Genomic DNA, 16,344 nt, shown 5'->3' with positions numbered 1-16,344 from the left:
CCAGTCTCTAAACAATGCTGCACTGACATTAAGTGCTTTTTGTCATCCATGATAGCCAGCATGATTTTATACAGCTTTTATCATTATGACACGATTGTGGGAAAAGAGAAGCGTTAGTCGTGCCCGCTCAGCCCTTATCAGACGAACAGTGGGAGAAAACACAGCCTTCAATTCCACAAATTAAACTGTCGCCAGCTAAAATGATTGGGACCTTGATGGCCTCAGTTATGGCGTGCTGCCACCATCCACGTAATTAGAGTGGGGGTTTTTGCTGATGACTTTTATGTATAGATTTAATTTATGTTAATCCACGAGCTCTAAGGGGTCAGATAAGGTCAAGAAAAAGACTTATAGTTTCTACCTCAGTGTTTATGGGAAAAATACCTTCAGTGTGACATTGAACCCTTTTAAAAGGGTTTAAGGCCCCTGCACCTAATTAGTGTCAAAAATGCATTGCGTGCTAATGCTCACCTGTCACTGCAGCAGGTAGCTCTGCATGTTTGATTTTACACCGGATAGACTTCCCGACACAACTCCAAAGGGCATTTGTTTCCCAGGCTGGAATTAAACCAGCAACTTTTCACTTTTCCAAGTGAATCTGCTTTAATCAAACCCAGTAAATGCTATTAATTCCTGTCAGTTAACCTGTCAGAGTGGAACACAGTGCAACATCACAAATTATTCTTCACATAGAGCTGGGGTATCTGTGGGCCAGAATCGGCCCAGCAAAGACTCCCATCCGGCCCCTTGGATGGCTTTGGAATATACGAAGGAGGACATAAATTATGGCTTTTCCTACTGATAAAAACACCACTCACTGCTCTTCATTCTGCACCAAAGTAATTAAGTAATAGATTAAAAAAAAACTAAATTACAGTGAAAAATCATCAACTTTTCTATCGAATATATAGAAACAAAAATTAAAAAACAACAAAACAGTAACTGTAAATTAGGGAACATTCAGTTTTTTAATTAGTCTGGGCAATGAGCTTTTTTTCAGCCTTCAGGCAACACACTCACCAGAAATGTCTTTTTTTGTTTTATAGCCCTGAGGAAATACGATTTCTTGCCTGGCTTATTTTATAACCTCTTGTTTCCAGATTGTCTTGGAGAACAGCAGTCGAGAAGACAAACACGAGTGTCCGTTCGGCCGCAGCAGCATCGAGCTGACCAAGATGCTGTGCGAGATTCTGAAAGTGGGCGAGCTCCGTAAGTCTATATCAGCAAACGCACGCACACACACACACATACACTTTGCAGACACTTTGCACACACTTTGAATAAAGAAATAAAAAAAAAACAAGATGCTTTACGTGCAGAGATGCATATAGTTGTGTGCAAGAATACAAACATCCAGAGACACAAGTACACACAGCCCCTAACTGTTAAGATGAAAGCAGCCATTATGCCCTGTAATTGTGCTGCCAGGAGTTCATTATTTAGTGATGCACCTCGCCTCCACGGAGCCCCTTTTCAGCCTAATATGCCGCCTCTGGATGGCACACTGCGCAGAGAAAGAGACGCTGTGCCTACGTCCACTTCAAATTGATGTGCCCTTTTCATCTGTCTTTACTTGTTTAAATAGCTGAGCTGGTCTCGGTTCCGTTCCAGACTGACCCCTGCTGCTGCCTGTGGGGAGGAAGAAGGCATTTTTAGCTCAGTTTTAAACAGATATGCCCTTTTCTTCTGCTTATATTCTTTTTTTTCCAGAGGAGTTGGCTGCAGTGCAGGTTTTTTTGTTTTTTTAAACTCTTGTCGGAAAATTGTCCTGATAAAAGTGCCAAGCTAGGTTTCAATACCAGATAAGAAAGTGTGGAAACACTGCTTTTTTAAAACGTATTGTAATTGCCCTGTCTATTTTAAACATGCTCTTATCTCTGCCAGACTGAGCTATAATGCTACATTTCTATCCCCGACTTTCCTACCTTGGTCACATTCTGCCTGCTCTACTTTTATCCCGCGAATGACCTGTAGACACGTCCTGACCGGGAGAGATGGCTGGATGAGTGCAGGGCACCGGTGGCGTGTGAAAACATGCTTTTACTTTTCCTTGTTTCGGTGATCACTTTCATTCTACTCTGTGTTTGTTTGTGCATCGGTACGCGCCTGCTGATTCTTTGCTGCAGATCTCTGGGTTATATTTATATTCTGTATGTCAGTGCTCTTTTTTCTTTTTTTAAAATCCAAATGTGCTTCACTCCACGTGCCCTTTAGGCCTTTTCTCTTAGCAGACTAAAATTCTTCACTTCAGTCTCTCTTAGAAATATCATTTTGACCTCATTCGTACCGAAATACAGATAAAACAGCCAGACTTGTCCCTAAATAGGGAAACATGTGTATCTCTAAGGCTTTTTCTAAGCTTCGAGTTGAAGGGCTTATGCAACAGAGCTGGATCCCTGGGATGAATGCCAGACTGTCATTATGAATAAAACTTTCTGTTTTTGAGAGACTTTCTCGTTCAAATACAGTCCAAATTTCCCCCCCTCCCAAAAAAAGATTTGGGATTCTCTTTGAAATGTAAGAGTCGTGATGCCGGCTTTTGAACTGTGCACTCATAACGAGCCGGATGGTCCCTCTCTTCTTTAGCCCAAAGGATGCGACTAAGCTGATGATACTGTTATGTTATGACACAAAAAAATTCCCCTCCAGGACCGGATGCCCTAGTTGAATTATAGCAGTGACCTTGACTCGTACTTCTCAGCCTTTCAGTCCCCAGTGGCTGTATAATGTCCCCTTTACTGAGGGTGTTAGTCTGGGACACTGAACATACCATTAATATTTATGATGCAGCCGACTGTGTTTATGTATTTGTGAAATGGGAGGGCAGATAAGAATTGCAAAGGTGAACCCATAACCTGCAGAGAATGACCGATCTATCTGCGATAATATGCTCTGCTGACATGATAACGGCACATACGCCTGTTTAAAACATGACACGATGGCTTTATACATAAGTAGGCCATCGTTGGGTACAAGGTTTAAAAAAAAATGGATGTAGAGGGAATGAAATGAAACAAGGCAAACACTGGGGACAGGAGAGAAAAGACAACATTTTGATATATTTGTATTTACTAAGCTCTAAATCTTAATCTTCTCATCCATCTCCGTCAGAGCTCCAGTAAATATTTGCTCAGTCTCACACTCTTTGAACATTGTATGAGTCCAATCCTTATGAGAGGATGCCACTGTGCCCCAGAGTACTCATAAGCTGCATTGCTTTTCTCCTGTAGTGAGCTAAGTGCATTTTCATACACACCCCATTAGCCCTGTGTATATTAACACACACTAATGAACGTACGAGTAGGACAAATGTAACATGGGCCTGGCAGGTGCTTAGAGAGTGACGGCTAGTCATTAATAGAGTGTGCGTGCGTGCGTGTAGCACTTTCCCCAGAGAGATGATGGTGGAGAAATGAGTCTTGGCTCTACACCGACATCATTTGGTTGACCTGTCGTTGGAGAAACAGTGAAATACCTGACACTAATGAGGATGTTAGAACTTTTCTCTTTTTATCAGCTTTGATGGTATTTAAGTCAAGATACTGTTGTGCGTTGTTCCACCAGTAACTTAAAATGTAACAGCGACGTTTCTCTTTATTGTAAGAGTTTGTACTGTGGGGCAAAAACAGTCTGTTTCCTGTTCACTACAAAAAAGTATGAAAACTAAGTCATGGACGAATAAATCTGACTCTTGACAGTTTGGAGGGCGGAGCCCAAAGGCCCTAATGTGATTGGTCACTTTCAAAGCGGTGACACCTCCACCTCTGTAAATGACAGATTCAGGTGACAGTATTAAATCGACTTACTGTGTAACAGCATCATGAGCGCTGTTTCATGGAAAATGAAGTTTGCTAAATTCACTCTCAACTGTTCACTTTGAGCAGAAAAGCTGGTAGGTATCACTGGATTAGTTCAATGCTAAAGAAAAGACAGAGTACACAAAAGCAAGGAAGTTAATTGTGTGAGTGGCCATGAATACCTGCGCCTGTGAAATGAAAGTATAAGTGCATGATTATGTTTTTATCTCGCACACCAGTATAAATATTATTCCATACAAAAAACCCCTGAAAAAATTCTTTGCTTGAACCACAGTGGTGCTAGAGATGGCAACGTTGGTTGGCCAGTTTTGGATAGGGCATCTAACATAGGTGGAGTTGCCATAGTAACATCACCTATTTAATTTAGGACTTACATTTTGAATTTAACTCTGTGGCTGTGAACATTTTTTTTTAATGTTGTTGTTGATGTTTTGCCTCTATGTATTTTGTACTATGCTATTAACACGACACATTAATGCCAGCAAGTCTGGTTAGTTCTTGGAAGATTAACTGGTGAGCTTGAATGTGTTTGCTAAATGTCTGGATAATTAGATGAATTGGTTTCAGATTTTTAGTGCTGACTTGCATCCTGCTGTCAAGATAAACTGTAAAAGCTTTGTAAAAACCTTGTTGAGCTTTTATGCAGCCCCATCGCTACAGCCCAGTAGTTCAATCAAAGACTGAAAAACCTGAAGAAATTTAGTATTGGCTGGTGTTGTTTTTTGCCAGCCATCTACATGGTGATGCTTTTATTATGAGTGTGCTCAGTTGCACACGAGCTGCTGGAACGTCTGCATCCATCACTGTAAAACAGTAACTTAAATTTAAATGTTCTTGTGAATAATGTTCCACCACACAGTCTTAGTGCTGCAGAAGATAAATAAGAAATTGATACACTGAGAAAGCTGTACTCCCTAAAACTTTGATGCTACCGAGCTACACGCTGATGCAAAGCTGCAAAACAGGAAAAAAGTGTTCGCTTTTTAAAAAAAAAAAAAAAAATCTGCTCTGTATCCCTTTGTGGATAAAGGCAGAAGAAAGAGACCGTGGATTAATGGTGACAGCAGTGACGTCTCTGTGGCTCATTTTCTTTCTCCATCTGTGTGAAATGTAAGTATGGCTCTGGCACGCAGACGCTCTCTTCTTGTTTTCTCACGAGGATGAAACACGGAGGGATTCTGGATTTGCCGGGGCCTGCTGAAGTTGCCTTTCTTCCCTGCTCGCATCTTCAAGCGCTTTCATTCTAACCACATTTTTCTCACTTTTCTCACTTTTCGTTCTTGCTTTCATGCATCCTCCTTCTTTTATTTGTCCCTCTTTGTGTGTCTGAAGAACATCTGTCCCGCTCAGACTTGTCGTCCTTTCTCCTGCTTTTATGGTTTCGGTTGCTGTCTTTTCCCATGAATTTGACAAAAATGGCACAAGCACACCAGAAAGTAGCATTATACCATTGTCTAAAAGAAATACTATATAATCCACTCATGAATCTGCAGTGATAGTTTTCTTAGTCCTCGCTCAGGTGAACAAACTTTCTTCTATTCTGTTTTTCTATTTCACTCTATCCGTGTTTTGGGACCATATAGTATTTTGCCTTTGTTGCTGTTGTTCAGATGTCACTGTGCATATTTGATCTGCACAAAGGAGGCAAGCTTATATCAGCGCTGATAGAGCCTACATAATTCATAACAGCAGGTGTCACTCTCTGTCCTGCCTCCCAGTCTCTCTCTCTCAATTACTTCCATTAATACATACCTGTCCTGGCTCTATTTCTCCATTTCTGATGCCTCGCTTCGGATCCTAAAAGATTAATTGTCCCAACAGTGTTTCTGCTGGAACACGGGGCCTAATGGAATCTGTGTCTTTGAGACGCCGAGCCATGACTTCTCTCTCCCCGCTTAAGCCGGCCCATGGAATATTTATGAAGTTATTTAGAACAGGCCAGGCATGGTGAGTAATGGCCCTGCTTGGTGATTCACGGTGTGTCGTCTCTGTGCTGAGATGGAGAGCTGGGTGGTGAGGCATGGCGGGTCCAGGTAGGACGCACGCATGCTAGCAGACACGGATGCCAAAATCAAAAAGAGACCAAACCCAATTTCTAAGAACACAGAGAAAAGGCAGACTTACAGTCACGTGCTGTTCTTCAGGTTTGTTTCTGTGTCTTTCTTTAGAAAGCCATCAGCCAAGGTCAGAACAAAAGGCCGTGTACAGCACCTTGGTCAAATCCACTGTACATTTCAGCACATGAGCAGCATCGCAATAAAGAATATTTACAAAATTCTCTTAATTCAGTTTTGTTGTTTATATCACCTCATCTGCCATCTGTGTATCTCTTACTTTAAGCAAAAATTTATTATACTGTTCATATATTTGTACCACCTTCTAATATTCTAATAAACTCTAAGTGACACTAGTTAGAGAGTAACGGGGCTGTTGTGATACATATGGCTAGTTGAGTCCAGTCACTCAAAGGTTTGTGTGTGGACTTGTGTGTATGTAGTATGTCCAAGCCCAGCAGGTGACTCAGAGTCATCCAAACTCATTAACCTCCCCTGCTGTTACCCAAAAAACAACACACACACTTCCACACATACACGTAGAACCCTTGAGAGGTAACACAGTGTGAGATTAAAAGGCTGCTATGAGTTTGGACTGGCCCACAGTGTGCCAGTGAGATGTAGTTTTTACACACACTCACAGCCGCGAAATGGATATTCATGTTGGGACATGCAGCCATACACTCATGCAGAAGAGTAAATAGCAGCCACAAATATCATATCTCACATTCTCGGGCTTTTTAATCAGTCCGTTTCAAATGGAAAGAAACAGCTTCACAGCTTTAAAATGTATTTCATTACAACTGATTGTTTTCTATGGCACATTAGTGTCTGTAGTCGCTATCTTTGCTATCTGTACCTTAACTAATTTCTATCCGTGAGCACATCTGAGGGACGAACGGGCATTACACACCATGTGGTGCATAAAACAGTAAAACAAGCACAGAGGACTGTGCTTGCAGGAGGTAGATTTTCATCCCTGAGCATTAATTCTACCTCCTGCTCGTATGTCACACGCTGCGGGGAGGCCAACGCAGCATAAGAGCAATAAAGTTGTGCCAAATATTCAACAGTGTCACTACTTCAGAAAATCATATCAAACAAGAACAAGCTCAAACTTGCTACTGGTAAACGGTCCTTGAAGTATCCGTGACTCAGCTCGCAAGGTATTTATTTTCATCATAAAATGTTTCTGATATTCTGGAGATTTCCTAATGCTGGGATATTTTTAGTGCCCAGCAGCAGAGTTTGCTCTGCAGGATTGATTTGAGACTTTTGGATTATGTTTTCCAGCCGAAAACTTGTAACCTAGCATGAGTCCAAGCACATCGGAAGTAATCGATTTTGAGTCATTTCACTTTTGATAGCATTATTCACACTTCTGATTTGACGAGGCATTTTCCAAATTCAGCAACTTCTCCAACTACAAATATCAAAGTGTACAAACATTAAGTGTTAGCTGTGCATTGACGTGGAAGCTGATCGTCAAATCACAGCTACCACTGCAAGCCACCTCCTTTGTAATTCTCCCTCAGTGAATCAGGAGGAGATGATGGCAGAAGGATGTAAAGGCCAAGCGCAGAATCCCAAGTATCCCTCGAGCCATGACATGAGCATCTATTTGGCAGTCAGCAGCCACTTCTCACAGTTGTCAGTTGCAGGCTTGTGTTAACTGGGGGGAGGATAGCATTCTTCAGGGTTTTCCACTTCATAGCCTCGGGCATACACCAGTAAACGGATTGTAAATTTGAGAGCACAAACAACAACAAGCTTGACAGATGGGTGCTTGAGAATCTCAATTTTTGAGCATCATTGGCATTTTCCAGAAACTCCCGTCCCCTGTCAGTTCTCAGCATGTCGTGATATACTAAAGTGGCTCAGTGGATGAAACATAAGCCAGCCTATGCAAGTGCTGCCGATCTAAATTTTGCTTGTATGTGTTTTTTGCTCTTGGAGGTCCTTGGATGTAATTTACCAGCAAACCATGCTCTCAACAATCTGTTTCCCCAAAAGACCTCTTACTGGCAGGCTGTCGAGGGTGAAATCAGACAATACAAAACCGCTGAGGTCTAGGGTCTTTATATAGTTGTAAAAGCACCAAAAGGTAGCTGCTGCGGAAGCTGAGAGTTACAAACGGGACAAAGTTTTCTGTGCTGTTAAAATGAAGGACGATGTGAATATGGTGTAAATGCACGTTTCTTTCCTATCAGATACAAAATGAGATCAAATGCAAAATTCTATCAGTGTAATCAAATATTCAAAAGAGGCAATTTCTGCACTTGGAGGATAAATTGCAGTTACTAGCTAGTTGTAGTTTGCATGGAAGAATCGGCTTGTCTGCAAATATTTGGCATTTATTCCCCGAGCTGTAGTGAAACATGAAAAAGTACAACACAACCTAAACTGAGACAATTTGGCTTCAAAGTAAAAGCAAAAGTTGTCTCTTTCCAGTTTGTGACACAGGTTTCACAGTTTTCTACCGCTTGGTGAGCAGTTTGCAAGTGTTTGCAGACCAGTGTATGTCTTTCATACAACCTACTCTAACTGAAGCATTCGTGAGGCGGTTTTCAGTGCAGAGCCTTGCGATCATTTTCACACTGATGACTCCCAGCAACCAGTTGTCAACCAGTTGGGGAATAAACCTTTTTTCCTTAGTGACCAGTGGGTAAATGGGGCTTTAGCAATCAATGAAACCAATTGGGGAATACATCTTTTTGACCGCTGATTGCCAGATGGCCACTGCTGGGTCTCTAGGCCTGCATGCCTGGGGCGTTACGCAGCATTTTTTCCTTTCCAAAAAGTGAGAGCATTCCCAGATTAAAAGGAAAATGCACGTTATCGTTTGCACCTGACGCAGCTACATTCTTATAAGTCTATTATTTTTAGTCGATGCACAGTACCTGTACCTGTATGAATATGTTTTGTTCTCTCGTGCAGGCTGTGTTTGTGTGCATACCGCACTAATGCACGAACACATATGTGCATGTAAGCTGGATCATTTTCTGTTGTTTTGTAATGATTAACAAACAATTCTGTTTTTTGCATTTGGACCGCCGCAGACAGATTGTGTGTGTGTTTGCGTAAGCATGACTCACGCCATCTGAGATATTCCTTCAGAAGAATCTGGCACGAGGCGTAATAGAGTGCATGGTTTAGCCCCCATATTTTGCATATTAAGATATAAGTTGTGTTTAGTACCTTTAATAATTGCAACCCAGGCACAGCAGACTCACAAAACTCACAGCTGGATGCGAGCCTCATTGTAGCTGAGAAGCTGAGAAAGGAAGTCTGTGCGAGCAGATGCTGCGAAATTTGTTGGATTTCTGTCTCAGTCCACAGCGCTGATGGATTCACTACATGCCTCCCTCTGTCTCATTTTCCTTTCTCTCCATCTGTTACCCTCCTATCCTTTGCTCTTCCCCTGTCCTCTAATGCCTCTTGACCATTGTGAGCAACACCACATGGTAAAGTGGTTTTGTTATGCAAATGAAAGCCCCAGAATTTCGAGGCTCCGACTTTTCCCTGTTTTTCATCCTTATCTAATCTGCATCCCTCCCGATAATGGCACAGTTGTTGTTAGGAGATTCCAAATAAAACAAATTGAATATTTTGAACAAATGGTTTCCCGTTATTGTCTTGCATCTCTTGCACTGCCTCTTTTTCTTCTTTTTTTTTCTTTTTTTTATCTTGCATTCCTAAGCAGAGCCTTGGACCAGCGACCCCCTTTCTGCTGGCATCCTTATTTAATGATCATTTGTTTCATGATTGAGATACTTTAATCAGAGCAGAGCCAGAGCTTTGCTGGTCTGGCCCAGATATTGTAAAGTTTTTATTGTTATTTCACATAGATTCCCGCCTCAAAATCTCATTGACCGTGCATTTGAAAGGGACACACTGACCCTATAACATTTGGCAGGGTCTTAATAGGCTCGTAGGATCATTAAAATCCCTGCTGAATTCTTGTAGCAGTCTAGCACATAAGATGTGCTAGATGGATCTACAAAAGCTCTCTCCCCTTAGATCCAGTATATTAGTAGAAACACTAGTGAATAGATTTCGCTTTGATGCATATAGGTTAGCTTTGATGTGTTTATTTTAAGCCTGATATCCATACTTATGTGGTTTTAGTGACACTGTGCTGTAGAAATACACAGTCAGCCTGCTAAGTCATGCAGCCAGCTGCGGTTTGCATCTCTGTGTACCTGCTGCTTTGGCATCCTGTACACTCACGCAAACAGTGACTGGATCAGGAAGATGATGCTGACGCTGCTTGCTGGACACACACACATAAGCATGCACGCATGCACACATTCACACACGCTCTCCCCTCATCACAGTTGGACATGAGGCCATGCTGGTATTGTAATTAGAGTGGGGATGACACTTTTTGCTGTGTATTCATCATGTGGCATAGCTGCAAGGTGACTCTGAGAGTTGTTGTGCTTGCTTTGTGCACGCTCACAGACACGCGTGCACACAAACAAATACACAGCAGACCTTGACAGATGTCAGGATGGCATTCAGCCTCTGTCTTCCTCTCACACATGCATAGAGATGTGCGCTCATTCTGTTTGGGCACATGCTTAGTCACCTCCCTCATGTCCACGACTCATCTGTTTGGTCGCCAGTTGAGTAATTAGCTTTCAGCCGATGTCACCGAGTCCTCGGAGCTATCACGTCGAATGGACTGATAACATGACGGGTGACGGCGGCGTACACACGCAAACGCACACGCGCACACAAGTCCACTTTAGGAACGTGACAGTGACCTTTGAAAGCGGCCCACGTCCCAGAAGATGGATGAAAGGAGAGGAGAACCGCCTGAGCCCCCTGAGTGGCCTCGTCTTCATGATTAAATTTGTTGATGTCGTGGAACATCACTGTACCGATGTGTCTAATTTAGTCTGCAGCCAATGGCTTTGAACTCCTCTCTGCTGACAAAACTTTAACATCCTATCAGTCAGTCCATGAGCTACTGAAGCAGTGTTAAAAAAAAAAAAAAAAAAAAAAGTTCACATACGCCTTCGAGTTGTGATTTTGAATTATACATTTTCCAATATTTTATAATATTGCTTTCCCTTTGGTGAAAAGAACTATAAAAATATCAACATTCTTTTAAAATATTAATTCAAAAAGCCTACACTTGCTCCTACAGCACCAGGAGTCTACTTATTATTTTTATTACAATTGGTATAGATGATTTAAAAAGAGCCGTTGAAGATGATGCGTCTACACAGATAGCAAAACAATGTAGCAAAAACGTGTCAGGAACAAGTGGCAGCCTGTGAAGCTGCAGAGTCGATGCAGACGTGTCAAAAAGTGCAGTTCCTCAAAGGGCCAGAGATGTGAAAATGCCAAGGCTTACAGCAGAAATAAACATGTTTTCAGCCTGGTACAGAAAACAAAACTTGTCTCTGTAGCCAGACAGCTGCATGGGCATGAATTTCTTTTAATAACTCGCTCGTTTACATTTTTAATGGTTATGCATCTTTTTAGTGGCCGGTGGATGCAGACGCAGGTATCTGCAGATATTAGCTGTCTGCTAAGTTTCACCTCCGCTAATTGGAGTCGCTGAACTGAACCTCATGACTAAAAAAAACGTGTTTGGGGTGCTGGTGAATTTTTCATGCAGTTTTCTAAATAAATGGCTTGCTGCGCATTTACTGGAAATAACGGACTGTCCGAGAAATGTGTGCTCCAGTTTTTTACAGTAGGTGAAATTCTTTACTTATTTATACTTAGCACTAATTAGCAGGTATGTGTCGGTCCAGTGCACCTATACAACTGTGAGTGCTTTGTGCTTAGCAGGCAGACTGATTTGCTAAACCGGAGGCTTCCACAAACCAGTCTGTGCGGTCTCTATTTGTATCGTGCTGTTTTGGTTTGCTTCTTTTTTCTATTCTAACTTGAAAGCTAAATTTATACCTTCAGTTCTTTCTTGTATATTTTGGCTGTCAGCTGTCGCTGTCTCTTCATTAATTTGAATGAGATCAAAGCTGTTATAGGGGCCTCATCTTAAGTTGCAGAACTTCTTGTTTTTCCTCCCTGGTTTTTCACAGCAATGGCTTTTTGTTTTGGATCATTATCTGCATGCCAGATGTTTCTGTCCTTCAGATTTAATAATAATTTGAAGACCTACATTTAGCCAGTGATGGGTCTTACTCTCTCTCTCAGTCCATCAGTCCTTCAGCTAAGCTATTAATTGTGTATCGGTCAACCTTGAGTCAAATGGATCACGAGCCAGATGAGCTACCATGTCACTGAGCTTCCGGTTCTCTTTACACATCTTCGGGATTTCAATGATCTGGAAAAAATAGCTTAACAGGCAGTGATTGAAATAGAGCATAGAATTGTTTGCATAGCCTCAAGCAGGAAGAAACAGGCATCAGTCACTACAAAGGCAACTATCTGTACCACCAAAGATGCTCTTTCATCATTTTCTGTTGACTGATAATGAAAAAAGTATTGAACCAATGTTCTGCTGACCAATGTGAGCATATGGTCAAGCATAATTTAAATGAGCCATTATAGTGTCCTGTTACTTACTCTGAGCGGTACAGGCACTGCACATCTGTATATGCAGATGGATGAAACACACACAGGACAAAGAATACTCATTAGAGCTGGGTTATAATATCACTCCAAGTGTCTGCTGTGGCCCCATATGCTTGGCCAGAAAGAGTCATAAATTGTGACTTTAACTGAGTATGAGTTCACGGCCGCCCTGCTGTTTCAGACTGTTTTTAGCCAGCTGCAAGCAGAGTTCAGTATCTGGGTATGTGTTCAATGATGTGAGTCTTCATAAAGTCATCAAAATATAAACTCACGGTATAATGTAGTTTTAAAACACGCACACACACACACACACACACACAGAGAGAGAAATGTTACTTGAAATATGAAATTTACACTAACTTTCTTAATGGAAAAAGACCAAAAATCAGTTTTTTTGGTAGAATACAGATGAACTATTAAGTAGGAAGTTGTTGTTGTAATGGTCTGGACCTGATTGATTTTATTTATTTGTTTTACTTTTTTATTTTTAATTGTGGGGTTGAATTTAACCCTGAACGTGTGCATTTTGACCATCATCCTATTGCTTTATTGAAACAGCAATGAGTGGATGAGTCACCCTTTAATGGTCTATTTTACTCAAAATGGGACAAAATTATGGAAAATGAACCTCATGCTTTATTAAAAAAGAGCTGAAACCGGCAATTGAGACATTAAACTCAGTAAGAAAATTTTTACTTTACTTTATTGATTTATATAGCACTCTTCACAGGATCAAAACCAAAAAGTGCTTCACAATAACATAAAACAGTACAATCAAACATACAGCACAAATCTAATTAAAAGCTAGTCTAAATAAGTGAGTCTTAAGATGATGTTTAAAAGAATAAATACAATCCAGGCAACGTAGAGATGGAGGGAGAAAATTCCACAACCTGGGGGCCACCGCTCTAAAAGATCTATCACCTCTGGTTTTAAAACGTGCTCAAGGAACTACCAACAGCCTTTGATTAGATGATCTCAGGCTGCGAGGTTCTAAAAGATCAGAAATATAGGCAGGAGCGTCATGATTCAAAGCTTTAAAAGTCAGTACTAAGATTTTAAAATGAATCCTAAAATGTACTGGAAGCCAGTGTAATGAGTGTAAAACCGGTGTGATGTGCTCTCTTCACTGACTGGAGGCGGTGAAGATTCTTTTTGCTCAAACAAAGAAAAAGACTGTTACAATAATCTAAGCAAGAAGAAATAAAAGCATGAATAATCATTTCTAACTCAGATTTAGACAAAAAAGTTTGCAGTTTTGAGAGATTTCTTAGCTGAAAAGACGTTTTAGTGGAGCCGCAATTCAAGTGAGAAATGGGATCGTTTACTTATAAACTTCTATCAATTAGATTGCAACCAGAAGAGTCGCCCCCTTCTGGCCATTTGAATGAATGCAGATTTTGACATTGGCTTCACTTTTCAAACCTGGAGGCTTGATCCAGTCTGTTTGCTGTTAAAAGTCAGACTGAAATAAGCCGTCCTCTCCTCCTTAAATTGTTCGCGTTGATTCCCGGCTCTGATTTCACTTGCAGCTATTGAGAGTAGTTTTATTTTTTTTATCATCTTAGTTGATTTAGCTACTCAGTGCAAGGCAGTATTGTATGTGATTAAAACATGGATCTTATATGACATAAAATCACAATTTCAATCTTTACTGTATATTTAATTTTTATATGGATACAACTGATCGTATCACAGCTAAAAACAATAAGTCTCTCAGTAAATTACCTTAGAGTATTCTCAACATCCATTCTAAATTTTAATTAAAAGTTTATTGCATGACTCTGCAGGTCTCCCCTTTTAGAAGGACATTTTTAAAAGGTAGCTCCATTCACCAGTACTCCTTAATGTCAGGTCAGTAATGCCAGCCTGTGCACTGAAAGAAGTTTTCTAATGGATTCCTGCTTTCATGCACACAGCGTGATGTCTCTCAGCTTCAAATCGAGGTCGTGTGCATGATTTGAGACGAGCAGTAACAAGAAGCTAAATACTACTGTACATCGATTTCAGCTGCATAGCCCCTTAAGTCAGAATAATGGGCAATAAAATTTTATTGCACTTCTATTTTCATTTCATTATTGTGTTTATAGTGTCACTCAGAAAAATGCTAAACCGCCGCTCTAGTTAGGGGGGAAAAAAACACAAAGGTTTGTTAAGGCTAGCAAGGCTTAAAGCTCTAGTTACCTAATCATGGCAACAAGACTTTGCACTCACACAGTTCCAGCTCCATTCAGGTGGATAATTTTAAGTGCCTTTGTGCAGTGCTGAGAATGATTCAGTGGCATTTCAGCTAGCTGAAAAAAGGGAAGTACTAAATTGTTCAGCATTTCCCTCCATATGAACTACAGCACTCTGCAGTAAAAAAAAATCAAATATCAAAAAGCTGAAAACAGCATCTATATGTAAACGTGATGTATTTCAATTTGAATGAACAGACTGAGCATCGCAGCCATTTCTCTGCTACAGTCGCATGAGAACCATTTAAGGCTCGTTCCTAATGTCGATTAAACTGCATCTTAAAGTGCACATTTTGGTGTTTTGCTTTTTCCCACTTACTCTAAGCTAAGTGTGTTTGTATTCAACCATCCGCGTTCTGTAAGCATTTGGATAATGGCGCTGTTTGTGAACCATTTGGAGCCATCCGCACAGTGCCATGTTTTACTTTCCCCCCTTAGCATCGGTGCTTCTAGAGGTAATAAAACCACCCTCGACTCAGCACACTTTACAAAACCCAGAGATGGACAAATCTCTGCAGCATCACACCAGAGAGCTCGCTGTCTGTATCTCCAGAATAAACCTTGACATGTAATTCCCCTCACCTTGGCACCTTGGGGCTCTGTTGGTCCTATCAATAAATAACCTATTTAGCTCAGAGGTCACTTCAAACTTCAGCCTTCCTGACACCTTGTACCTGCCAGATTTTTTTTTAAAAATGGGGGGGGGGGGCTGTACTTGATTATTGGGGAAGTTTTTTGTAATCTGTCCTTTTCTTTTTTTATCTCTTTCCTCTTTTTTTTTTTCCTGTCCCCGAGAGAAAGACTGTAGACTAAGCAGGTAGTCAGCATCTGTTTTGGCTCACCTCTATTAGCTTCCTGATTGACTACTGGCACGGGTAACACATTTCCCCGGATTCCCCTCTCGCCCTCCCCTTAATCTCACATCTATCGCTTCAAATCAAGGCTCAGGTCGCTGTGCCCGTGGGCTGAGGGCATCACTCATTATACTGTGAAGTTTCAATTGCAGCCTGACCCCTTCCATCCAATTTCATGGCTGCTCGTGGTGGGCGAGTGCTCCCGCTGCTCCATTCTGAAACTCTTTAAATGAACCAACCTTTGGCTCAGGGCCGCCACTCATCTCAGCAAGACGAGAGGGAGACGAATTTAGTTCAAATGAATGTCAAGCCTTGTTATTGTAGCTCTTGGTTAATGCGGTTTGGGCACTCAAGAGCCTCGGCTTTCTCTCTTCCCTCTCGTTCTTATTTCGTACATGCTCTCGCACAAATGGTGAGGATTGAAATGCTTCAGTGGGTCGCTAATAAAAAAACAAACCACCTCTGGCTTTGGAAAATGGAAAGTCTCGATGTAGTCCACTTGGAGCCGTTTGCAGGTCACAGTTTGCCTCTGAGGGGCATTTTTGTGTTTGAAGTTGATGAGTGGCGAAATTTTCAATAACACGCAGTTTTGCTTCATTGGGAAACTGCATCTGTTTCTCTGTAGTGTTTTTCTTTTTTTTTTCTTAATGAAATAACCTAATAAACACGTCAACTTCCTGCCACGTCTGCAACGCTGAAGCAGACAATCCCTATCAGGCTTCTTAGATTTTCTCTAATGAACCGTGTGTCATATTCCATAATATTCTGTCGCTAGTGGAAATTACATTATTTTCAAGGTGGCTCTTTAATATACACAAACCTGATG

The 16,344-nt window shown here is 41.2% G+C and overlaps 1 protein-coding gene across 5 annotated transcripts in view; it reads left to right on the top strand.

Annotated features, from left to right (window-relative positions):
• Window positions 1–16,344, top strand: part of elmo1 (engulfment and cell motility 1 (ced-12 homolog, C. elegans)) — a 103,218-nt gene that overhangs the window by 59,815 nt on the left and 27,059 nt on the right. For all 5 annotated transcript variants that reach the window (XM_085148620.1, XM_085148622.1, XM_085148618.1 and 2 more), the window contains one exon: window positions 1,101–1,209. In XM_085148620.1, the coding sequence (XP_085004746.1) occupies window positions 1,101–1,209 (109 nt within the window). The remainder of the gene's footprint in view (window positions 1–1,100; window positions 1,210–16,344) is intronic.

The sequence above is a fragment of the Neolamprologus multifasciatus genome, chromosome 22 (assembly GCF_963576455.1).
Source record: "Neolamprologus multifasciatus chromosome 22, fNeoMul1.2, whole genome shotgun sequence".
Lineage (NCBI taxonomy): Eukaryota > Metazoa > Chordata > Actinopteri > Cichliformes > Cichlidae > Neolamprologus > Neolamprologus multifasciatus.
This window is presented reverse-complemented; position numbering and strand designations above follow the sequence as displayed.